This window comes from Protopterus annectens, chromosome 9.part0, assembly GCF_019279795.1.
Source record: "Protopterus annectens isolate FY-2018-M chromosome 9.part0, PAN1.0, whole genome shotgun sequence".
Taxonomy (NCBI): Eukaryota; Metazoa; Chordata; order Ceratodontiformes; family Protopteridae; genus Protopterus; species Protopterus annectens.
The window spans coordinates 677,550,707-677,575,713 of record NC_056743.1 but is presented as its reverse complement, the minus strand read 5'-3'; the positions used below and the strand labels follow the sequence as shown (position 1 = coordinate 677,575,713).

General features: G+C 42.1%; 1 protein-coding gene across 1 annotated transcript; it reads left to right on the top strand.

Moving 5' to 3' along the window:
- The first annotated feature begins 237 nt into the window (after positions 1-237).
- Positions 238-24,079, top strand: LOC122810564. The gene is made up of 2 exons (XM_044082143.1): positions 238-326; positions 22,154-24,079. The coding sequence occupies exons 1-2, from the start codon at positions 297-299 to the stop codon at positions 24,077-24,079; spliced, it is 1,956 nt and encodes a 651-aa protein (XP_043938078.1). The 5' UTR covers positions 238-296.
- The last annotated feature ends 928 nt before the right edge of the window (positions 24,080-25,007 follow it).

Sequence of the window (25,007 nt, the reverse complement as noted above, 5' to 3'; positions counted from 1 at the left end):
TTTAAAACTGTCTATTACTTTGTTGCTCTCTAACATTATAGCTTTAAATTCTATGAAACTAAAATCTATAATCAGTGCCCAGAACTCCCTCAGATCTATTAATAAGATTGAGAGAGCTGAATAAAGAACATTTATTAAGGATGCTAATTAACCACTCATGAATTTAACTGTGCTAGTCCCAGGTGCTTGTAATTGGATCAATCAGAAAGAAAACGAATGCAGGCAATATTTTAAGTCAACTGGAGGAGGGGTCAGATTTTCTTATGCTGTTTCTAAGTGAGGAAGTCTGAAAAGCTATGGATGAAGAAATAGTTGAAGGTTTTAAAGTAAGTTCTGCCCCTTCCCCCCAGTTACTGTGTTTAGTGCCCCCTTTGGGGTTTTATGGCTTGTTTGTCAAACCAGTTCCTTCTAACTATGCTTTATATAGTCTGTTAATATTCTAATTTCTTGTTTGATAGCTGTAATAGTCTGGGTCTTCACACTTTCCTCTGCTTTTTTTTTCTGTTTACTTTATTACTAAAGTGGTGTTTATTATGTGCTAACACTTTTCAAATAGTTGTATCATAAGTCTCAACTGTCCAGATGTTTGCCTTATATTTTCAGTTTATTCCTCATAAAATGTGTAGTTTTCTGAGAAATCGCTGTCTTGAAGTCCCTAAATAATGAACTACATTTGAGTTTCAGACTTGGCATGCATTTCTTGAAAGCTCTTAACACAAATCCTGTTAGGCTAGCAACATTCCAAGTTTATAACCGTGATCTTTAAAATCTGTCCCTAGTTTTAGGCCTTTGTACCCCCATTATTTTAGGCTTTGTCCAGGAATTCTTGAACTAAAAGGTTGAGAGCTATGGTTGTAATTGCTACAATAACTAGCTGTACAAGTGTGCTTTGTATGTTTTAACCCTAATTTTAGTTTTTGGCTGATCTTATTTAAACGAGTAATGCTTGGGATGGGATATTCAGAAACATGTGCAAAGGCTATTTAGTACTGCTCCAGTTTGTAAACTGGTGTGAACCTTTGTACGCTTGTACTCTTAAAGGCAGAGTTTTTTTGATATTTGAACATCAAGAACATTTGCCGTATCTGTAAAACAAGTGCTGTAGCAAAGAATACTTTCTGTATTAGAATATTCCTATATTAAACAGCTTATCTGTGTACACTGTTCATCGCAAAGAAAGTAAATGCATCAAACTCTCTGGCTATTCTGGAAGGCCAGAATCTGGGCTTACTCGCTAGTGTGTATAATCGGGCCTGTTTCCTTTAGTTTTTGTAAATTGTTACGATGGCTATATGTAGTAATCTAAGGGATACGCTGCCCAACCAACATAATTCTAGTTGCACTGTTTGAAGGGCTGAGATTAGAAGCTGCCAAATTTGGCACCTCCTGCCAAGAAACGGCATTACCTCAAAGTAATTGTACTAACTGGGGATTCTGTGCAATTGTCTCAATACTTTCTCACTGAAACAAGTTACTTGTGGTTGCTTTTTCTTTCGGCTTTTCCCGGTTATGGGGTCGCCACAGCGGAACTCCGGTTCGCTAATGATTGGCCGTCGATTTTTACGGTGCCAGGGTGCCAGCCCGGCACGCTCATTCACGCATGTCTTTCGAACGCCACTCAACCGCGGGAAGGACCTTCAGACTCCACACAGTAGGCGCTCTAGCCTACAATTGAACGGTAGAGCGTCTTGCTGGGAGGCAACTACGCTACCGCTGCAGCATTAATTCCTCCATGCATACATGTCTGAAATATATTTAAATATTACATACAGCTGGGTGTGCTGGATTTAAATCTTGTGGTATAACAAGCTTATCTCATTTATTTTGTATGGTTTCTCAGGTATTCTATAGTAACATGTAATGATGCCAGCTGATAGTATGGCTATTCTGTTTCTTCTGTATAACAGAAGCTTCTTATGGAAACGCCATTTTTCTTCCACACTAAATTAAATGGCATTCTCTATGCAACAATCTCAGGAAAGCATTTAAATGACTAGCTATAGGCCACTTGATGCAAAGTTTCCCTTTGGCGAATTGTAGTGGAACGGCAGAGGACTGATTTTGCTCACCGTGTTTATTAAAGTCGTTCGTTACCATTACTGACAGTATCAATTCTAGCTGAATGCTTTTTATTGGTGTGATAAAATCTCTCGTAAGCTGCAAGAGTAACTGTGTGCGTTTTGTATTTGGGGAGGTTGACTACTCTTGCATGATGTACTGTTTACCTCGTTCTTGCTTTGCAACATTGGTCGGTACTCTGATATACATTAATGTAGCGCTCTATTTTTACAAGCTGTGTGAATAATCCTTAGTTGCTGCGTCTCCAGCTTGGTTTATACACTGGACTCTTGCTATGTACTTTGGATATTGTCCTTTTTCCATGTGGAATGGCCCTATAACTTGATATGAAATGGTGCCTAGTGCATGCAAGAGACTACAGTGTATGTGCACTTGGAGCCTGTTACTCGGAGGAACCAAGGCTGATGCTGTTTATAGCTACGCTTTAACTTCCAAATATGAGGTACTATAGCTGAAGCAAGGGAACTTCTAAGAAAAGTCTCACCGAGTATTTTGTGGAAAACACTTGTTCACAAAGTGCTGCACTCTTACCTATCCCCTAACCTTGCCTTCAGCTGGCATTTTATACTGTCTTGTGACTATTTGTTGTCTTTCGGCTTTTCCCTGTTAGGGGTCGTCACAGCGGAACTCCGGTCCGCTAATGATTGGCAGTAGATTTATATACAGAGTTGCCAGCCCTGACGCATAACCTTCAACGAAAAGGTACACCCATTCACGCATGTCTCCACACAGAAGACGCTCTAGCTGAGAATCTTAACAGGACAACGTCTTATTTGAGGTGACAATGCTACCGCAGCACCACCACCGCACTAAACTGACTATTTATGCATTGTTCTATTTTACATTCCCTCGGTGCTTTTGATATGCATTTCTGTTTATATGATGCTGGACTTACAAGCACATTAAACCTGAATATGCTTTTGTTTTTATGGAGGGGGGTGTAATTGGGCACTTACAGAATTAGAATTTGCAAAAAGGAAGGGCAAACACAACAGTTATAGGTGTTACAAAATATATTGCTGCTGTTTCATACCCATTAAATGTCTCCCTGTATCAGGTTAAAAACATTAACTTGATTTTTTTTTTGGGTTGCTGACAATAAGGCAGGCACAAGAACCCTCAAACTTTACTAAACTAACTTACATGGGGAAAGTGTTCATTCTGATACTTGTATGATTTCTGTTTGGGACTGGGGGGGGGGGGGTTGGAGGCTACTCAGACAATGGGCATATGGCATAGATCAGTGTTGGAGGGGATGCTAGGTCATTTCAAGGCATCCATTTATATTGGCAGCTTAGATTTTCAGTTCAGTGATTCTTTGATGTAGGAGGAGAATGGATGCCCTTATAAAAACCCACTCACAGGCATAACATTGACAGCGCACAGGCACCTCGGCTGAGAAATCAACCCGTGATGCAAGAGTTGTGAAACAGCAAAGTTTGCCTTGACCAGTTCTGGTAAGGAGTGCGAAATGCACACTTTCCAGTGAGTATGTGTTCTCCCTCATCCTTTGATGTGGCTTTATCTGATTAAGTATTGTGGGGGAAGGAGTCTACTTCCAGCTGGCAACTAGCATACGGCTTGGAACCAATACTGGGCAGGCCTAGTCCATTACATTGCCCATGAGTAAAATACTGTAGATTCAGGAAGTGCCAAAACAAAAAGTTTGTGGTGATAAAAACTAATAAAAATGTCAATGTCTGTAGTTACTTATTAAAAATATTATTCCATACACTGTTTCCTGCTTCTTTTGAGAAGAATTGACATGCTGATGACTAGGAATAGCTGGAAAGCAACCTACCAGGCACAGTTGCTGTGACTTTTAAACCAGTGCTAAAGTCCTTAAATGTTCAACGCCTGCCTAATGTTGAAAGGGAAAATATATTCCTAGCACTTACAAAAGCTAGGATGTGTGCTGTTATCTTTATATCATTCAGGGTCATGGCTATTAGTGACTAACTGTTTGCCACTCATTACTAGTCATTCTAAGATATTACAGCAGTACAAAATAGAGCTAATATTGAAATGAATCCTATGACTAATCATTTGCAAGCTCTTTGCAAATGAAAATTAATTTATTAAAAGTGGGCAGTGTAATACAAATAACTGTTTCATTACAAGCTTCCTACAGCAGGAACATAATTTCCTTGCACTGTCAAAAGTCAAATGGCTGCTAGTACAGGGTAAGGCCCAATGACTCCTGGGCTCCTTCTCTTCAAAATGCATCCCTGCTAACTATGACGCTCCTTTATAACATCCCTAAACTTTAACCTTGGAAGGCATTCTTGAGCTTGGCAACCTCTCCAAACCCCTACAACTACTACATGGCTCTGGTCAATATTTTTCAGTTCTTGCTGTCTAGCTATGGTAGTTTTCCCTCAACTTCTCATAGAAATATCAATCTGCTCTAAAAGTCCAACCCAAATTCTAGCATTTACAGTGGTTTCTTCCATAGCAACAAATACTGGAAGTGTCTCACTAGTCAAATGCATTCTCTCCAACAGACTTCTGCATCTCTGTGTCATACCTTGATTCCATGTGGCCAATTATGGCCATCTCTGGGCTAATCTGCATCTGTCATATGACCTAACTGCAGCTTTTTGCATACATTGATGTCACTCATTGAACTATTTGGCATGTAACCAGGGCTGAGCCTCCCATGAGTTATTCTGTGCTCTACCCTGGTAAACAATGTAAATATAAACTCTAGTTCAGAAGTTTAAATGGAGCTATCTGAAAACAGGCTGCCAACTTAATTGGGTCCCACAGCAAAAACAGGTAAGGCTGTCCAGGTCACTAGAACTTCTGTATCACTAAAGTCACATGTCCACCACGATCTGCTCCATCTACAGTGCTCTGCTTCACAAATGGCAGCTAATTCAACACTGGTGTGAGAGGGTGTTGTATACCATGCAAGTGATGGACTAACTTTCATAGAGTACAGCTAGTCTGGTGCGAGTCTGATGGGAGGAGGTCATAACTTGAATAAGAAACACAACTGTCTTGTATTTAAAGGCTTCTTGTGTTCCAACTTGTGTAGTTAATAGTGCCCTAGCTGCTGGTTTAATATACCATTGAAAGTAGTGTGTTTTGCCCCAACATAATCAAAACTCTTCTGGGCATCCCTGAAAACTCTTCTTAACCAAGACCAAACCACCACAATGCTAAATGTTTGGAAGAAGTAGTTTTCTCAAAGATTTGACCTCTACACCACCAGCTCAGCTAATTGTCCTCAATGTCATCCTCAGCCTTTTTCACCTCTGCAATCAAAACATCTCCACAATTTAAAAACTCACCAGTCTAGTTGCAGCTAGCCTTAGAGGTGATTCATTAAAATGGCAACAGGCCCAATGGCCTACCCACTCTTGTCTTCCATCTCATTAAAGGCAGTCCTGTCCCAAGTCTCTGGATAAGTTTATCCTTTCACAAAGGTGGAAATTCAACAAAATTCTTTAATTACCGGCTCATCACAGTACCGTCATCAAAATCGAGATGTATTCACTCACAGCACCTCACTGCCAACCACCTTCTCTTGCATAAAACATGGCTTTCATCCCAAGCTATAGCACCACAAATGCCTTTCTAGTCATCACTAATGCAATCTTTCATAGAAAAGCATTTGATGGCCTCCAGCTAAACTAGTAACTGAATGGTCCTCCATAGGACTCTTCACTCCTATGCTTTCTTGGTTCATTTGCTACCTTTGCAACAGACAGCAGGATGTAAAATTAAAATGTACCTTTACAATTTCCTTCTATTCCTGTTGGGTGTCCCAAGGGCTCAATTCTTGTCCCCCTTCTATTAAATGTATTTGTAAACTAGCTCCACTCTGCTACCAACCAAGCTACAGTGTTCAGAATGCTGAAGGCTTCAGATTTTCCTGTACTCCATGACATAAAATGAAAACAAACACCCAATAATAATTTTTCTTTGTATCCTGGCTAACCAATGGAAATCTGCTCTTAAACTCAAAAAGCAAATTTAATGTTTGCACCCAAACAATTATTTGACTTCAAATATTCTAAATATATCTGCCAATAATGCTACCATAAAAAAGGGTAACACGCATTACTATTCAGAGTAACTATAGATTGGATTATAAAACGTGCCTCTGTGCTGATCAAATTTCAGCAAAGTATTAGTTTTGAACATACCCACTGTTGTGCCTAACAAATGCAATGGTTACAACCCCCACCAATTGCCAAACTAAACACTACCTATAATTTTATCTACAACCCTGATAATTGCGACTCCCTGATCAACTCTATGCACAGTGCGTACATATGAAGGATGTTTACTCCAATGAAACTTCTGGCTACCACAGTCAGAGCTAAGCTCACAAGATGCGCTCTATTACAATTGTTTCCAAACTTTGGAACAAACTAACAATTTCCATTAAATGAGCAACTTTGAAAGGCTTCAAACCCAAATTAAAAAACACCTGGCTGTGCTTGTGTCTCGCCAGGATAATGTGGAACCTTAAAGCCACTACTTTGTCAAGGACACCTGGCTTGAGTAAGACAACTTAAGTACAAACCTAAAGTCATTTGCACAGCCATACTCTCACCCTGATTTCTCCATGGATTTCTTTCTCTTTCCTCAATTACAACTTTCCTTCTAATTTCTCTAGATCCATTACCCTATTTCTTCAATGTCCCTTACAGTGTGCTTTCCTCCATTTTCCTTTTTCCACTTTTCTTGCCTTTTCTTCCATTTTGTAACAGTTGAATTTTAATGTTGGAATGCCACTGATGTCTTGCTTCTGTAGAAGTTTATATTGTAGACCATTAATATACTTGTATTCTTGTACAGGGTTTAAGGAACCACTAGATTATCAAGCCATTTATTGCATTTAATTAGTTCTTTAGAACGTTGCCATTTTTCTCATTGCTTGGAGTTTTTCTTCCTATGCCTCTACTAAAAAGGGGCGTTGCTTGCCAAGCTGCATTATCCCAGTCAAGAAAAATGAAAGGATGAAACAAATTGTTTGCTATATCTGTCTAGAGCCATGCTGTACCCCCTCTCCAGTGCTAAAAGCCATAAATGTAAGTTAGGTGACTGAACCGTCAAGTGTGCAATTAAAAGTATCCAGAAATGACTGTGTAACAGACATAGTAAAGAAATCTAGAAACAAAATAACTGACTACATGGTAAATAAGATGGTGCATGATAAACAAGCAAAGGGACCTACACCAGCTGTTGGCTACATGTACTGAGCACTGAAAATGCATTGCATGGGAACCCAAATGGTATCCAGTAACAAATAAGCAGCAAACAATTGACTAGTGCATTGTGGTTGGACATGAATATAATGGAAAAATCAAGATGCAGAATTTGTGAAGGCAGTAACTTTTGTGAGTGTGCTTTAAATGTAAAAGAAAATACTAAATTATTGAAATCAAATGCTTAACTACAGTAGAAATTATAGCTTGTGAATATGGTGCAGGTTTTGCAGAGGAGCTGTGTGCTGTGGATGCCTGAAAAGTAAATTTTGGTCAATATTTAGGAAGCTTAGACTGAGAAACTATATGAATGTCAAAGTTGCTGTATTATAAATGAGGCAATGTAGTTGTAAAAATAAGTATACAATCAGTCTCAAGACTGGATTAATAAAACCTGCCCTGTAATTTAGGACTGGTAACACTGCAAGAGCTTTATACCAGAATCTTGCACAATTTTCAGAAGTATGCCACCTCTGTACATATGTACACTAACATACTAGAACAGCCCCAAGTAGAGAACTGGTTTGCAACTGGAGATCACATCTGTATTAATGATTCACAAATATTCACACCATTGGAGTTATGGACAGAATTTATGGAGACAGTGCAGATTAATTGCAGAGAAACTATAAGCAACACCCTAGTGTCTCATCGAGTTTAGATGAGCAACATTGTATGAAAAGTATGCTCAGAAGTGGAAAAGACTTGCATTTGTGCTTCTAGAGGTGGGGATCTGAGCAAAGTACTGCTGTGACAACCACACTATTCCTCCCAGACCAGCCAGTGGGATCAATGACTGGATAATAACATTTAATTTACATAAGTATGTAACCACCCATTTGTCAGGACCTGAAACGTACATTTTCCTGCCATGATCTGGAATAAGGATAAACTTCATCTTTTGCACACCCCTTTATCTGATGTCTGCCATTTGTAACATCTGCACCTATTTCATGTGTAGGACCAACGGTATTCTCACATATTCAAAAGTATTCTGAACAGAAGTCTTATGCAACTGGCTTAGGTATTCAGAATTATGCTTTACATTGAGTTTTTGGTCTTTATCTGAAACCTCTCCTTCTAACTTTGGATGGCTTTGTTACTGACATTTGATTTGAGAAAGATGGGCTTATGTGGTCAGGTGCCTGCGCTGAGTAAGAGTATCCAGTTTATTAAATTGGAGGGTCATAAAAGGGGTGAGAGTGGGACTAATTTCTGATGGGTTTTCTATATACATCAGAAATTGGGGCAGTAGAGGATTTGTATTTTATTCTGAGCACACTTGCTTTAATTGCATGATCTGATGTCCATTTTCATTCTATCCTCATCTGATGGTTTGGATCTGATCCCTTGGATCTCATCTGATGGTTTGGATCTGATCCCTTGGGTCTGACTCTGCTATTGCTAAAGGTCATGGCAACCAAAAACTCTCAAGCATTATTCATAATGCAACAGCCCAAGTTACCTCAGATTTTCATTTGCCACTTCAAGCAAAAAGATGTCATCCAACTCAACCTTCATTTGAGAAGTGCTGAAATCTTAATTTCCCATCATTTTACTTTAATTTCCTCTTCATAAATCCCTTGCCTTGCTATATTTTATTTTCTGTTGCTTCTCTTCTGTACTGCCATACACCATGGATACGATTTAGTATCTCATTTTCACTCCTACAATAGTTGTAGTTCTAAATACCATTGTTGGTCCTTTTTCTTCTACAAAAGTAGCTTTGGATACCCATTCTTGGTAGCCTTTTTTTCCCCATTTTCTTACTTTGCACAAAAACTTTTTCCCCTCTGCCTTTACTGTGAGTTTCAACAACTTGCCTTCCTTTCTTAAGATGGCAGATAACCTGGCTGGCAAAATGCATAGAGTGAGCATAAAATGCCTGTTTCTGATGCCCACACTTCATACACTTTTTTTTTTGCCCTTTTCACCTGCCCTTTTCCCACCTACAAGAGATCTGCTCCATAAGTCGCAGATTCAATCATTGCATTTTAGTGGAGCATAAAAATAAACTTCTGAAGGGTTTTCACCCTTCCTTTGGAGAAGCTATTTTGGAGGGTTCTCCTGCTAATTCTTAAAATAAATCCTCTTCATCAGCTTCAGTCTTCTAGGAAGAGCTCTTCCTCTGATCTCGTCTAAACCCTGGATCCAAAAAAGTCTAAATTACGGGATCTGACAACTTCCAAGTCTTATCCCTTATGGTCTAGATAAGAGAACATCCAAGTTGGATCCCAGCAAGTCTAAGTTCTCGGATCAGACTTTGCTGGATCCAGCTGAAGCAAAATTGGACACATTACCAAGAACAAGGGACTCCCCTTCCTTGGATCCTGTCCCAGATAGTACCTGTCATTGGAGCATCCAAAATCTGTCCATCTACTCTACTTTATCTTCTAGAAGCTTCTAGAAGATAGAGTGTGAAGATTCTTCTGGTGCAGGGTTAGATTGGTATCACTTTAGCTTCTATCCTTCTGGATAAGTAAATTGGTGTTTGCAATCCTCCCTTACAGACACTTCCTCTGACCCTTTTGGTGGTTTCAGATCCAGTCAGTCAGTTTCCATCTGTCTTGTATCCAAGGATGTCCCTATCTTCTGTTCCTAGGGTCTCCCTGAGAGCTTGGCTCCAGTTGGATCTGGGGAGCTCCTGTAACCTTTAGGATCAGAGGTGCTACATTAAACTCTTGAAGCTTTGGAGCAGTCTTCACCTCTGCTCTGGCTTCTACTTGCGGGGTTTGCCTTGGGGGGGGGGGGGGACTAAGGATCAGACATCCTTCCCTTCTCCAAGTTGGTCTGCCTTCCAAGTGGAGAAGAGGGTGTCTTCTCCTCCCAACAGATCCCCCTTGGATCCTAAATATTCTACCTTTTTATATCTTGGTACTCAGAATCTCACCTTCTCCTTCCACAAGGGAACCAGTACAGATACCCCAAGTTCCCTCCCAGGGAATTGTAATATCCTTTTCTGGTACTGACCTGGAATATCCACCGAGGAGGTCCTTAAGAATATGCAAGAGGAAGCACATTGACTACACAGAAGTCCATCACCGAAGACAGATTTTTGAGGGTGAATGGTTCCCCACTGTAGTCGCCTGAAGATTTCTCCTTGCAGACCACATAGAAATCTTATGGCTGAGGAATCTGTTCTCCTGGAGTCTTTTTGGTACTGGAACCTCTACCTTCTGGGTGACTCTGGCTGCTGATGAAGTCATTAACTTTATCTCACTGTAGGCATGGAAGGGTCCAGACAATATGAAACCCATTCCTCAGACCAGACAGGATCATAGCACCACCTGTGACTAGGCAGTTCTGGAGTAATGTGGTTGCTGTTGCCATGGTCATTGCAGTGGGCACTAAAAGAACTAGCTGAAGAAAGTTCCACCGTCACCACCCCCCCCCCCAAGAGGGAATCGTGGGCAATGGACAGATTTGAGAAGCATGTCTACACCTCATCCACTCAAACTACTTAGCACATTTTACAAGACTACAGAGGGACTTTAAGGAATTATCAAATACCCTCCTCAGGTGTTGTTTCAGAGCAAGTTCAGGCCTCTAATTTCCCAGCTGACTACCCTTCGGTCCATATCCAATTCTGTGAGGTTGATCTCAACCATAGAGGGAACCTCAGTGGCAGTGGGCTCAGGTATTTCCATAAGACATGTCTGGCTGTGCCTTTTGTGAGTTTGCACAGCCCTTAAAGCCCCTTTGACCAAACATACTTATTTGGCCCCAAAGTAAAAGACACTGTCTAGGTGTGATAAGGCTGAATACCCTTTCTGCTGTGGGCATGCGTTTTAAGACTTCAGTGAACCTTTTCAAGGAATCTGAGATGGTCAGAGAATGTGGTTCAAAGTCTGATTTCCAGGACATCTGGCAGAAGTTCCCCAGAGGCAGAGTAGGGAACTCTAATAGATATCACTATCCACATGGCAGAGGTAGCTCAAAGAATCGGGGTTCTGGAGAATCCTTCTTTGACCAACCCTACCAGTGCTCCTGAAAGAGGCCAGATTGCCCACCTCTGGTGGCATTCTGATGATTATCCCTGCACTAGAGACCCTGGCTAAATATAACAGATATGTGGGTGCAGAGGATCATTTCCAGAGGATGTAAATGCCATTTTCTCTCCAATCTCAAAAATCCCTGATCCACCCTGTCAGAGGGAACAAGCACCAGTTCAAATACAAAAGCTGCTAGAAAAGTCCTCTAATCACATAAAGATGAACAGACAATCCAGAAGGTATTTATGCTTCTGGCTGGGAACCAGTCATTACCAATTCTGAGTACTGTCCTTTGGACTCGCCACAAGCCTACAGGATGTTTTGACAAATGCATGGCAGTAGTAGCAGCTCATCTGACTGCAGATAGTCAGTGTTTCCATACTTAACAAGGTAGAACAAATGGTGAAATATCCAACTGGTAAAATAAGTTGACAGAACAGGGTATATCCACTGAGCCCGGAGCCAGTTAAAAGATAATCTTTATTGTAAGCCACACAGGGTTAAGCTATTTTCATCTGCCTTCATCGCAGATTTCATTTAGGGTTTTGACTTTTGTTTTATGAGCATTTAAAAATAAACTTTAAAGGATACATCATTAAGTAGGAGTATCATTGCTAGACGGTTAGAGCACATTATAGTAGAGTTTCCGCACATTAGTAAGAGTTTTGTAAAGGCACTTTATTTCCGTAGTCCAAATCCTGTAAATCCCATGGAAGTCATGATGTAAATCATCTAAAAGTCCTCAATCCGTTTCTAAAAGTCATCACAAACCTAAAAGGCAAAGATTGATGATGTTCAAACTTCAATAGATGAAAAGCGCTTAACCCGTAGGATTACAATAAAGATTATGTTAAGTAACTTAGTCAGTGTTTCCATACTTGGATGACTTGCTCATATCCACTCTGTCCAGGTATCTACTCATATTGGCAAAGGACCAGGTTCTCCAGACTTGCTCACTTCTGGGGATAACTATAAACTAAGAAACCTCATCTACTACCTATCCAGAGCTTGAGTTTATAGCAGCAATTCTCAATACAAAAACTGACATTGCATCCCTGCCACTATTTAGTTCAAACAGTAGGGTCGCAAGTCAAAAATTTGCAACACAATGGTTTTGGCCCTTCAAGCCCTGGGATCAATGGGGCAGCAATAATTAGTACTGCTAGCCAGATTTTACATGATAATTCTTCAATGGATGCTGGCTACACAGTGATAAATTCTTTACCAGTCTGTCTTGCAGATAAATCACTTGGATAAGACACACTTGGAATGGTGGATTCATTCAGATCACATCCTTTAGTCCATTCATTCATCCCCTCCCCAGCCCAAGGCCATAGTGACCACAAACTCTTTCCAGTTAGAGTAGATGGGGGTGGTATTATCTATGGAACAGTCCCAAGGCACCTGTTCCCCCAAAAATGCAAAATTGAATGTAAATGTCCTAAAGATGAGCAATGCTGCTGGCATTGCAGCAGGCATTCACCCCCTTTGGGATTGAGGGACCCAGAGGACAGGGTACAAAATCAATGGTTGGTAAATGGGTTCCCCAATCTGCCCATGCCCATTAAGTCTAAGCTAAGTTCAACCGCTAGACTCTTTTCAACCGCTTTCTTTTAGCAATGCACATTCTGGGGAAATGCAGTGTGATAGTGGACAAATTGAGCAAGTGCATTATTCTTACCCCACTAATGGTCCTCAAGAAAATTGCTGACAAGATAGTCTGTCAATGGAGTCAGCCTTGCTGCAATCTACTTGCTTGCCCCCTGAACAAATGCAGCTCTAATCCCTCTGAGGGAGACTCTGATGCTCTAATTCATGATTGCCCCCCCCCCCCCAGTCTTCTGTAGGCATATCTGCCCATTCCTTTAATTTCCAAATTCCTTCAGAAAGCTTCCAGGTTGAAGAGCAAAGTAATCCTCATTGCTCTGTATTGGCCTCAACAGGTTGTTTTCCATTTTCTTTGGCCTCGCCTGATTGGTTTCCAGATCTGACTCCAGGCCTTGTCTCACCTGACAGACATAAACCCAGATTTGACAAATTTCCATGTTTGGTTATAAATGGCTCTTCAGTAGCATCTCGTAAATTAAGCAAATCATTTTTAAGAGGAATACTACTCTTAAGGCCTCCCTTTAGATTCTTCTCCTTGGGGTGTAAATTTAGAGCTGCAGTACCTATTCAACCCCCATTTGAGTCCACAAGTACCTGTGACCTTAAGTTTTTGTGGAAGACCATTTTCTAAATGGCCATTACTTCCTCCAGAAGAATTTCAGAGATCCAAGCATTGTCCTCCAATCCCCCATCCTTCCTTTTTCATAAGGACAGGGTGACTTTACATACCAGTGCATAATTCCTTCCAAAGGTGGTGTCAGAATCCAATATTAATCTGTCAATTAATTTGCCTGTATTCTTCCCCCAAATTTTCTAACAAAGGTGAATGTGCTACACTTGCTGGATGATCATTGGCAGTTGCATTTTTACTTGCATAGGACTTAGAACATCAGAAAATCGGATCAGCTGTTAATTTACAGAACCCACTTTGGTTCATTTTCCAAAGTTACACTATCTAAATGGGTAACTCATTGCACTTTCTTTGTATATAACAAATTGGGCATCAGTCTAGCTAAACAATTCATGTGCATTCTGCAATTACATGACAGCTTCCTCGGTGTTTCAATCCAGAATGTCCATGGATATTTGTGCAGCAGCTACTAGGTATTTTGGCTACTCCCCATACCTTTAAGGTGGATCTGGTCACCAAAGGAAGGGGTGTCATTGGTTCTATGATGCTCAGGATTACCCTTCCTTGAGTCTGCCCTGGGGAATTTGATAGTTGGGACTCTGTCCCCTCAGTTGAAGATGGAATGAAAATTGACATTGGCTAAAGACGTTATGTACTCTCCATAATGTTCCATCTGTGTTGTCCATTTTTATTCAACTCTCCTCTCTCCAACCCCCATCCTAAAGGCTTCTGGAAGATGGTGTATATTTGTCCTTATTTCATGCGCATCTCCAGAAAGCTTCTCCATAATTTCATGTTGCTTTCTATTACAGTAGTAAACGAGGTCTGAGAACTGTGGTTGGTGAATTATGGGCAAGGGAGAAGCTAAAGAGTTTTTGGTTGCCACAAGCTTTATCAATGGCCACGTTTGATCTGAGGATCAGATCCAAACCCATCAGTAGGCAGGAATGAAAATAAACAGATGGAATGTTACTGTGAGTACATAACTTTTTTTTTTTTTTTTTGGACTGTATCCTGGTTTTGTGTACTTGTATAACATTCTTGTACATAATGAGCCACTTGTATGTCATACTTGTGGCTTTTTGGATGAGTTGGGTGGCATATTCCAGTCTTGAAGGTAAAAATTTATTGACCATCATAACCTCTTTGTGCCAGTGCTCTTGGAAGTCTGTGTGCAAGTAGAAGGAAACAAAACTGCTCGGACCACAGTATTTCTGCTGTGGGCCCTGATGTTGTGTAATGTGCCATGTTGGGAAGGAATCTGTGGTATTCCACCAACTCTACATTTTATTGAATTGTGCATGAATCCAGTGACCTGTCCATGTATGCTATGTTTCATTCTGGACACTAGCTAAAGCTACTGGGACAGACAGATTTGAATAAGCTGAGTGTACATAAAACTTGTATAAGCAGCTGTTTCTATGTTGGGTTTCCTAGTACTATTAAATATACCCTATGGTAAATAACTCTTAAGATTTAAATCTTAAGAGTTAATTTGAAAATGTTTGGAGCAGCCTTGCCATGCCACTATAAATCTCCCTGGAGTGTAGTGGTACAGACTTACACATTTGGTATGTCTATTAATACTTTGTAGCATTCCACACTGCAGTTGTAGCTAAACTGGTTTAGCAGGAGGGCTAGTTCTTATTTGTCAAACTAATAAGAAATGAGATACTGCAACTGTGGTGGATGTGATGGAAGCTTTCTGCACTCATCTTTACACATACTTTTGTGATGTTCTAATTTTGTCATTTAAATTTGAGATGCCCAGTTATTCCACCTAAACTTGTAGCTATAGATAAAACTGCTTGAAACTCTACCATTAAACACGATCGGTGAGCTGGTGGTGGAGTCATGTGGCAAGTCCCTAGACACCATAATGGTTATAGTATGTTTAAAACTGTGTGCAAAATTTTGTTGTGTTTTCCCATGTGTTGAAGACTGAGCAGTAATTCCTCTGCACTTCTGTGAAATTTTACATTAGTAAGTCTCCGTGAGAGTGTTCTGATGCATGGGAACTGCAATAGCATGTCATAAAGGATGTGCTGCTGATCGGAGAGGGTTTAATCTAGAAATATACTAACTAGATGACCACTGAGTTTTCAGCTTGGAATGCCCCTTCCTGGTCCTGCTCCACTATGGAACCAAAGTGAATTAACGTCAGCTGGATGTGCCAATGAAGTAACATGTATAAATTTGCTTCCTCAGGCACTTTTGAAGATCTTTGATTCTGTTGGATACTCTAGCAACAGAAGAAACATTGGTTAGTTGGGGGTTTTGCCCATCACTAAAGCAATTGTCTTTATTCAGTGTACAGAGACTTGGGTCAAGTGCAAAACTGCCTTTTACCTGCAAAGAGGGTACTTTGTATATTAACTACTATAGTACTTGTACATGTTTTAAGCAGCATGTTGTAGAAGATGGTGTTCCAAAAAGTTTTGTGCTAACTCTTGCAGCTAGGATGAAAATCCACACTGCTCTTCAACAATGCGATTCATAGCCATATGTGAGCTAATATGGTACTAAATTGCATTAGCAGCCAATATGCATGACTCTGAATCTGCCACATGAGCAGTTTAAACTGCCTGTGGGCACCCTATTAACTTATGTAAACTCACAATGAAGGCTCCATAAAACAAATGCAGTGGGTGTGCATGCAGGATGCTGAGTGGAGTGTGCTCACTCTGTACAGTTTTGCACAAGCAACTATATGAATTGGTGTATAAAGAATACATGTATACAAAATAGTGAGATATACTGGTTCAGTTTTGAAAGACTGAAATGATGTGATTGGTATGGTGAAAATGCCACCACCAGACTGAAAGCAAGCACTGAAGAGCTCTCTGGACATCTTTTGAAGCTTATGAAATCAGTGCAGGTGTTTCAGAAATACCAGGAGATGAATCATGATCTGGAGTGTGGAGCAAAAGTAACTCTAAAACAGCACACCTAAATAAGTTTGAGTGTAAGTTATGTTGCCAGTAGATGAGAGCTGAATATTTGCAGTGGCTATCCATGACTAAAGATCCTTGCTGAGAATTGAAATTTTGAAATAAGAAAGCTGCTACCAATAGTACACGACTCATCAGTGTATTACATGTAAGTAGCGAGTGACCATATGCCACTGCACACATTCGAAGAGGTCATGCAAATTGTCCTCCAGATTACAAATTACTGTTTTACAGAAACGCGACTGGAGACCTATAATCGGGGATGTGTATATTGTGGAATATTCTGAGGAGTTTGCATGTGCCACAGTGGTAAGGTATGCATAAAGACATAGGAAGTTAACTGGGTTATACAATATCTATACATGATGGAAATGGCTAGTACTGAATGTCTGCACAAGTACAGCAAAATGTCCAGATCTGTTTAAAGCAGATCACAAAATCCAAACAAATGCATGTTTTGCAGCTCCAGATAACCATTAGGACAGACATTTCAGTATCTAGAAGATATATAAATGATCAGAGGTTAGTAAAGAATTCAGATGTTCTGGACCAAGTGCTGGCATGATCACTGCACTGAAACAAATATTCTTAAGATAGGATAATACAAGATGGGCTGCATCTCAAAATGTTAATGCTGAAATTTGAGTAATGGGAGTAGGGGCTTCCACATATTGCATTCAATCAGTCCGAAGACATTACATGGGCTGTTAAGTATAGGCTTGTCACTTGCTCCTGTAGCCAAGAGTACTCTGACATTCTGCAAGGTGTTCTAGCTTATGCTCCACTGGTAATGGGTTACAGATGAGGATTTCATGAATTAATCCGTTCTTTTAAAAGGATAATTAGCTGCAAATCAGGATCTACAATAACATGTTTTACAGGTGGGAGTTCAACAGAGCACTTAAATGTGCACTTAAGGTAAGGGATAATACAATAATGCCAAGAAGAAATGAGAGTATCCTTAACTCAAGACATTTTTCAAAGTTTCCAAGCTTGTAGCTGTATCCAGATAGACTGAGTAACAGTGTATCAAGTGCATCTTCAACAATGAAACAGCAGACAGCATTCCCAATCATCCACAAGTCGCTCTTATCCCTGATGTTTCAGATATGAAGCACCTATCAAGATGCCAGCTCACTATTGGCTTAAATGAAACTGCCTTGTTAAAGATTTTGCTGTTGTATCCTACTCTCCGTATTGCAACAGTACTTTTCTTAGATGTAATCTAGTATATGGTGTACTAAATGGAGTGACTTTTTTCCAAAATCCATCCCAAGAAACTGTCTAGCAACCAGATACATAGGCTGGTTACCAGATCCTTTTTAACCCACAACCAAGGTTGATTAAGGGAAACTGTTTAGTCCATTAAATATCCAGAGATCTCACCAGTTTGTAAATGTGTGCAGTGTAAGTTTGCTTTTCTAACAGTATTTTGAATGTACAGATTTTGGTGGTGGTCTCTTCAGTAGTAGGTTTTCAGGGTGTGGTAAATGCTTGTGCTTTAGTTGCCAGTATAAAAATATTTAGGAGCATATGGTTATGATGCCTTTAGTTTAAGTTATTAGTTCAGTGACATCTGATCTTCTCAATGCTTTGTCATTGTGCTGTGCTACAGGTAACTCACACTTGGGAATTCACAAAACAGTAGTACTTTCATCTACAGTTCTGCAGACTTGGTTCTTGTACACTAAGGGAATGGAGGGCACAGCCCATCCATAGTGTTCTGTGTGATGCTTTTGAGGACTTGAGTCCAAATAGAAGTACTGTTGATTATTTTCATTTTGAAACTTGGCTATAAGCATGAGTTAACTGGGATAAATCATGTAATTTTCAATGGTAGTTTTATGCATCCATATACGATGTGAATTCATTTCTAGTATGCATGAGAATACATTGTATATTTGCATATGTTTATGTGCATGCATAGCATGTGTGTGTTCTGCCAGCCTTAGTCATTCTGTCCAAGGAAACATCAGTACCCACAAGCAGCTGTGGCTCACCTTCAGTCTTGCTGGTACAGGGTAGCTCCCTCCCTGAAGTAGCATCCTCACCAGTCCTGGCTTCAAGTGTGCAGTTTGTCTCTCCAGGCTACCAGACCCACATGCTTGTCTTCAAGCCTAACAGCATGCATACAAGGTACTGCATTATCAAAATCATTCCCTATCGGGACATCTGCAGTGATGTCCACAAACACCTACTTGCTTGCTTCCTTTTCCACCCTCCCAGTCAAGGTGAACCCTAGCCAAAGGTATTTGGAATGGGGCCCCTCCTAAAGCTCTGACTGGAGTAACTGCCCAAGCAAGTAGTGCTCCTCTTTAACCATTGCAGGCTTCACAAAGGGGAGGGCAGAAACTCTCAATAGTGGCCTGTTTCCCATCTACTAAGATAGGATACTACCTTGTGGTAGTTTGGTACCTTTGTCTCCAGACAACTTACTGCTGGCATTCTGTCATTCACACTTAATGGTTGTCCCACCTTTCCTCTGTGGACACTTAAATGCTACATAGCCCCATTGGTAGCATTTAACCTTTATCTGGCCATGTACCTAAACTAGTGGCTTCCCCTGTTACTGGTGGACTCTGTTGGGGCAGTTTAGGCTGCTCACCATGGGTTCCCTTAAACCCATGTGCAGCACAGGGTATCCCTTTACTTTGCAGTGATTCCCTGCATGCTAAGATTAGGTCTCCCTTTTTCCCAATCTCATCTGCACTATTGCATTCCTATCTGCCAACCAGATTCACACGTCCTCAGGCAAAGTGCCAAGGGCTCTCTTCCTCACCAAAAAGCCTGCCAGCTCTTCAAAAGTGGTGACCTGACACCCACTTGCCCACTTAAAAAATAAGTGCTCAACTCTGCAATATATTCACACACAGTTTCATCTCCCTTGCGCCTGTGCTCATGGAACATTTTAAGCTTCAGGTGTTAACCTAAAATGCTCTCAATTTTTAACTGTATTATAATTTAGACAATTGTCAGACAATTTAGAAATGGCAATTACAGCTTTACCATGGAATAAGGAGGGTCAGGAACCATACACAGAGCCCTTGGTCAACATATTGTTTACATAACCTTTCAAACATATGAATAAATCTATCAAAATTATCACCCTCTGTAAATTAAGTCCTCTGAGGCAAAGTTGAACTGTCCATTTTCTAAGGGTTGTGCATCCCCAAGGCCAGTCTGGTTATCGTTCTGGTTGCTGGTCTGTGATGCAGCTGTGGTTAAAGCTGCAATCCTTTCTGCTTTAGTCAGGCTGCCGTACACCAACCCTTTGTCTTGGCACATCTCGGCCAATTGGCTCCTTGTCAGCTTGCCAAACGCCTCTGCTGACACCTTGCCTGCTCTCCCTGACTAAGCTAACAAAATAAACTATTGTGATATGCGATTGTACTTTTAAGCAGCCACACAGTAGACTAACACCTTTAGTGACAAATGTTTACAGGCTACGGGAGTTTACTATCCACACCACCGAGTCCCAATATGTGGATATCCCACCACGGCCAACCAGTAAGTGACACTCCACCACTGGATCAGTAATCAAGGAGCCTCAATCCTAATCACTGGCACCAGTGGGGGGATGTACACCGAGCAGATGACTTACACACAGTATTTCCAGATGCAGTTCTCTCTGTCCAGTTCAATTTCCCTTAAGAGCACACAGACCACAGTCAATCCTGGGCTGTTTTTTTCCACTCTCTCCAGATCCCCAATAAGACTTCCCACTGGTATAGCTATGGAGTTGAGATCTCAGCTGAGTGGCCAAGCCAAGAACTCCATGAACCTTTGTCCAACTAGTGTGTCCCTGCTCAAGTAGCTGATGCCCTTTGAGGTTTGATTTATACATATACACACCTGGAAAAGGCTGGCACAGGTTTACTAGCTATGCCCCCTTTGCCCATACTATAAGGTAATCACTGCCACTAAGCAACTCACTTGTCTTCTACTTTAAGGCCTTTAAAGGGTGTCAAGTCTTGCTGTGTAATATTGCAAATGGTAGTTTGAGCAAGGCTATTAGTGGCCCACACAATGTCGCCAAATATGCAAGTACTCTCAACTTGAATATCTCTAAACAGTTCAGCCATGACGAAAGATTTAAATAGGTTTAATAATTTAATAAAACAAGAAAATACTCGTGGAATGCAGCAGTAACCAAAAGTGGAGCTGTGGAAAGTGCCATTGTTCCACCTTAGTCGTGTGTGTGTGTGTGGGTGTCCACCTTATTTACCTTTTACACTGTCATCTCTTTGTGTCTGACCACCTTATCTTTTACACTGTCATCTCTTTGTGTCTGACCACCTTATCTTTTACACTGTCATCTCTTTGTGTCTGACCACCTTATCTTTTACACTGTCATCTCTTTGTGTCTGACCACCTTATCTTTTACACTGTCATCTTTGTGTGTCTGACCACCTTATCTTTTACACTGTCATCTTTGTGTGTCTGACCACCTTATCTTTTACACTGTCATCTTTGTGTGTCTGACCACCTTATCTTTTACACTGTCATCTTTGTGTGTCTGACCACCTTATCTTTTACACTGTCATCTTTGTGTGTCTGACCACCTTATCTTTTACACTGTCATCTGTGTGTCTGACCACCTTATCTTTTACACTGTCATCTCTGTGTGTGTCTGACCACCTTATCTTTTACACTGTCATCTCTGTGTGTGTCTGACCACCTTATCTTTTACACTGTCATCTCTGTGTGTGTCTGACCACCTTATCTTTTACACTGTCATCTCTGTGTGTGTCTGACCACCTTATCTTTTACACTGTCATCTCTGTGTGTGTCTGACCACCTTATCTTTTACACTGTCATCTCTGTGTGTGTCTGACCACCTTATCTTTTACACTGTCATCTCTTTGGACACCAAGGGGGTACTAACATAAATTCTTAAACACCTCCCCTTCAAAAGAAAGGACCAATTATACTAGTATCACTATATTTCTCCCTGGGATTGCTTCAGGTGGACCATTTTAAGTTATCTTTCTAGGGCATTAATTGAATGAACTACAGAGAGCTGGGACTCCTGAGTCACAGTCTAGACAGGAGGCATAAGGGTTAGACCATTGAAGCAGCATAAATACCAACTCATTTATGCTCTGTACAAGATGAGGGGGTAGCTGAAGACTTGTAAGTCTGGGTGAGAAATTCACAGGAAAAATGAGAATGGGGCCTCGTACCAAACCGATCTCTTACAGCAGAGTCATAGTGCAGTTTCGGAGAATGCAAAATGTTAGTTATATGCCCCCCCCCCCCCCCGAAGTCTTCTGTATTATCACAATCATTTCAAATGGTAATTGAATATATAGATGACTTTCAGCATACCTCAAATCCTTATACCCACTTTCTAGCCAGCCTTGAAAATTTCAGTCTGCAGAAATCCAGGCAACTGCACAGATGACAAACTTTCCTGGAATGAACTCTCAAAACATGACCATTACATAAGTGCCTCCAGAATAAATGGCAGGTTGTTGGCACAAGGTTAATGTGGAGCATTTGGACCATTAATTTTAGACTGTTAACCAATTGGGTAGACTGGGGTGGAGATGAACTGACTTTCATGTTTCTAATTGCAAGTAGGAGGCTGTGTAAAGTAACATTTTCTGCATTTTACCTTTGGGATATTTTTGTATAACCATTTCTCACAGTAAATGTTTAACTTTTCAGGAATCCATGGAGGCAGAAGATGGCTGCTCTCAAGAAGTCATGGAATTGGACTCCTCCAAGATGTGCAAATACATAGAGGCTGATTCTGACTGCAAAAGTGATCAGGACATCAACAGTGTTTTAGAATCTTCTGAAACAATACAGGAATATGTACAGTCTGACTCTAACTGTGGAAAGGACAGTAGCAACCTGGGTGTATTGGAATACACTGAAATGGCACAGGAAGGCATAAATGAAGAGGGCTGTGAAACTGATGGTGTATTTTGTGAATTGGAGCCTTCTAGTGACAAAATACAGGAAAACACTCCAGCATTTAGTCACAAAAGTAACAGTATGAATATCCTGCAGTCAAAGTCCTCTGAGGTATTGCAGGAATCTGTACCAGTTGAAACTAGTTGTGAAGACTACGCTCAATCTGAATGTCCTGAGAGAGTACAAGAGTCTGCACAGACTGCTAGCTGTGAAAGTAATGTTAATGGTCAAGACATCCATGAATCTGAAGAGCCAATCAATAGAGAGGGATTCTATCATGGAACAGAACCCACTGAAAGAATGCAGGATTCCACATATGCTGGTTGTGAAAATGTCAGTCAAGCCCTACAAACATTTGAACCTTCTGAAATGGTACAGGACACCACAGATGGTGGTCTTCATGCATCTGAACCTTGTGTAGTACAAACAATGCCACCAAGTCGTCCTAGCTCTGAAATTCAAAATCCTGATGGATCCGAACCACCTAATGGAATGGTACAGAGCAGTGGATTAGAGCCACTTAAAGAAATAGCAATAGCACAGAATGCTGAGGGCACTATACCATCTAATGAAACAGTAAATGACTTAGATGGCTTAGTGCCCTCTCTGGTACAAGACGGAGCAGTCACAATAGGCAATCCTATTAATGAAAGTAGGAACCCTGATGAATCAGAGTTTGTGGCAGACAATATTGGACTAGAACCATCTAATGAAGTGGTACAGAGCACCAATGCTTTAGAACCAGCTAAAGAAATAGAGGAATTGACAAATTATATTGGTTCTGAACCCTTAGATATGGTACAAGACATTGAACTAAGTGAACCTTGCATGGTACAGACAGTTACAGTAGGAGATCCTTGCATGGTACAGACAGTTACAGTAGGAGATCCTTGCATGGTACAGACAGTTACAGTAGGAGATCCTAACTATGAAAAGCAGACTGAAGAAGGGTTGGTGCCCTCTGAAGAAACGAGGGAATCTACAAAAACTGTTTCTTTACCCCTGGGTATGGTAAAAGAGGAAGTAGTCACATTAAATGATCCTAGCCATGAAAGTCTGAACACTGAATCAGAACCCCCTAAAGAAATGGTAGAGATTCCAACTGGATCAGATCCATCTAATGAAATGGCACAGGAGCTACCAAAGGATGTTGGCTTTCAACTCTCAACTGTGGTACAAGACATGCAAAGTGAACCCTGCATGGAACAAGCAGAGACACTAGGTGATGCTAGCTATGAAAGTCAGAATGCTGATGGGTCCAAACAATCAAATGAAATGGTAGAGAATATACCGGAACCCTCTAATAAAATGTCAGAGGAATCTAAGGCTAACACTAGCTCTGAACCCTTGGATATAATACATAATGCACCTGTATTGGGTAATCCTAGTCAAGGAAGTCTGAGCCCTGATGGCCCCGAACCTGCTGGGGAAGTGGCACTGAGCCCTGACGGCCCCGAACCTGCTGGGGAAGTGGCACTGAGCCCTGACGGCCCCGAACCTGCTGGGGAAGTGGCACTGAGCCCTGACGGCCCCGAACCTGCTGGGGAAGTGGCACTGAGCCCTGACGGCCCCGAACCTGCTGGGGAAGTGGCACTGAGCCCTGACGGCCCCGAACCTGCTGGGGAAGTGGCACTGAGCCCTGACGGCCCCGAACCTGCTGGGAAGTGGCACTGAGCCCTGACGGCCCCGAACCTGCTGGGAAGTGGCACTGAGCCCTGACGGCCCCGAACCTGCTGGGGAAGTGGCACTGAGCCCTGACGGCCCCGAACCTGCTGGGGAAGTGGCACTGAGCCCTGACGGCCCCGAACCTGCTGGGAAGTGGCACTGAGCCCTGACGGCCCCGAACCTGCTGGGAAGTGGCACTGAGCCCTGACGGCCCCGAACCTGCTGGGAAGTGGCACTGAGCCCTGACGGCCCCGAACCTGCTGGGAAGTGGCACTGAGCCCTGACGGCCCCGAACCTGCTGGGAAGTGGCACTGAGCCCTGACGGCCCCGAACCTGCTGGGGAAGTGGCACTGAGCCCTGACGGCCCCGAACCTGCTGGGAAGTGGCACTGAGCCCTGACGGCCCCGAACCTGCTGGGGAAGTGGCACTGAGCCCTGACGGCCCCGAACCTGCTGGGGAAGTGGCACTGAGCCCTGACGGCCCCGAACCTGCTGGGAAGTGGCACTGAGCCCTGACGGCCCCGAACCTGCTGGGGAAGTGGCACTGAGCCCTGACGGCCCCGAACCTGCTGGGGAAGTGGCACTGAGCCCTGACGGCCCCGAACCTGCTGGGAAGTGGCACTGAGCCCTGACGGCCCCGAACCTGCTGGGGAAGTGGCACTGAGCCCTGACGGCCCCGAACCTGCTGGGGAAGTGGCACTGAGCCCTGACGGCCCCGAACCTGCTGGGGAAGTGGCACTGAGCCCTGACGGCCCCGAACCTGCTGGGGAAGTGGCACTGAGCCCTGACGGCCCCGAACCTGCTGGGGAAGTGGCACTGAGCCCTGACGGCCCCGAACCTGCTGGGGAAGTGGCACTGAGCCCTGACGGCCCCGAACCTGCTGGGAAGTGGCACTGAGCCCTGACGGCCCCGAACCTGCTGGGGAAGTGGCACTGAGC

Coding starts and splice junctions, on each gene's coding strand:
- LOC122810564 (XM_044082143.1), top strand. CDS start 297: ATGGATGAAGAAATAGTTGAAGGTTTTAAA. Junction 327..22,153: donor AAATAGTTGAAGGTTTTAAA/GTAAGTTCTGCC, acceptor TTAACTTTTCAG/GAATCCATGGAGGCAGAAGA.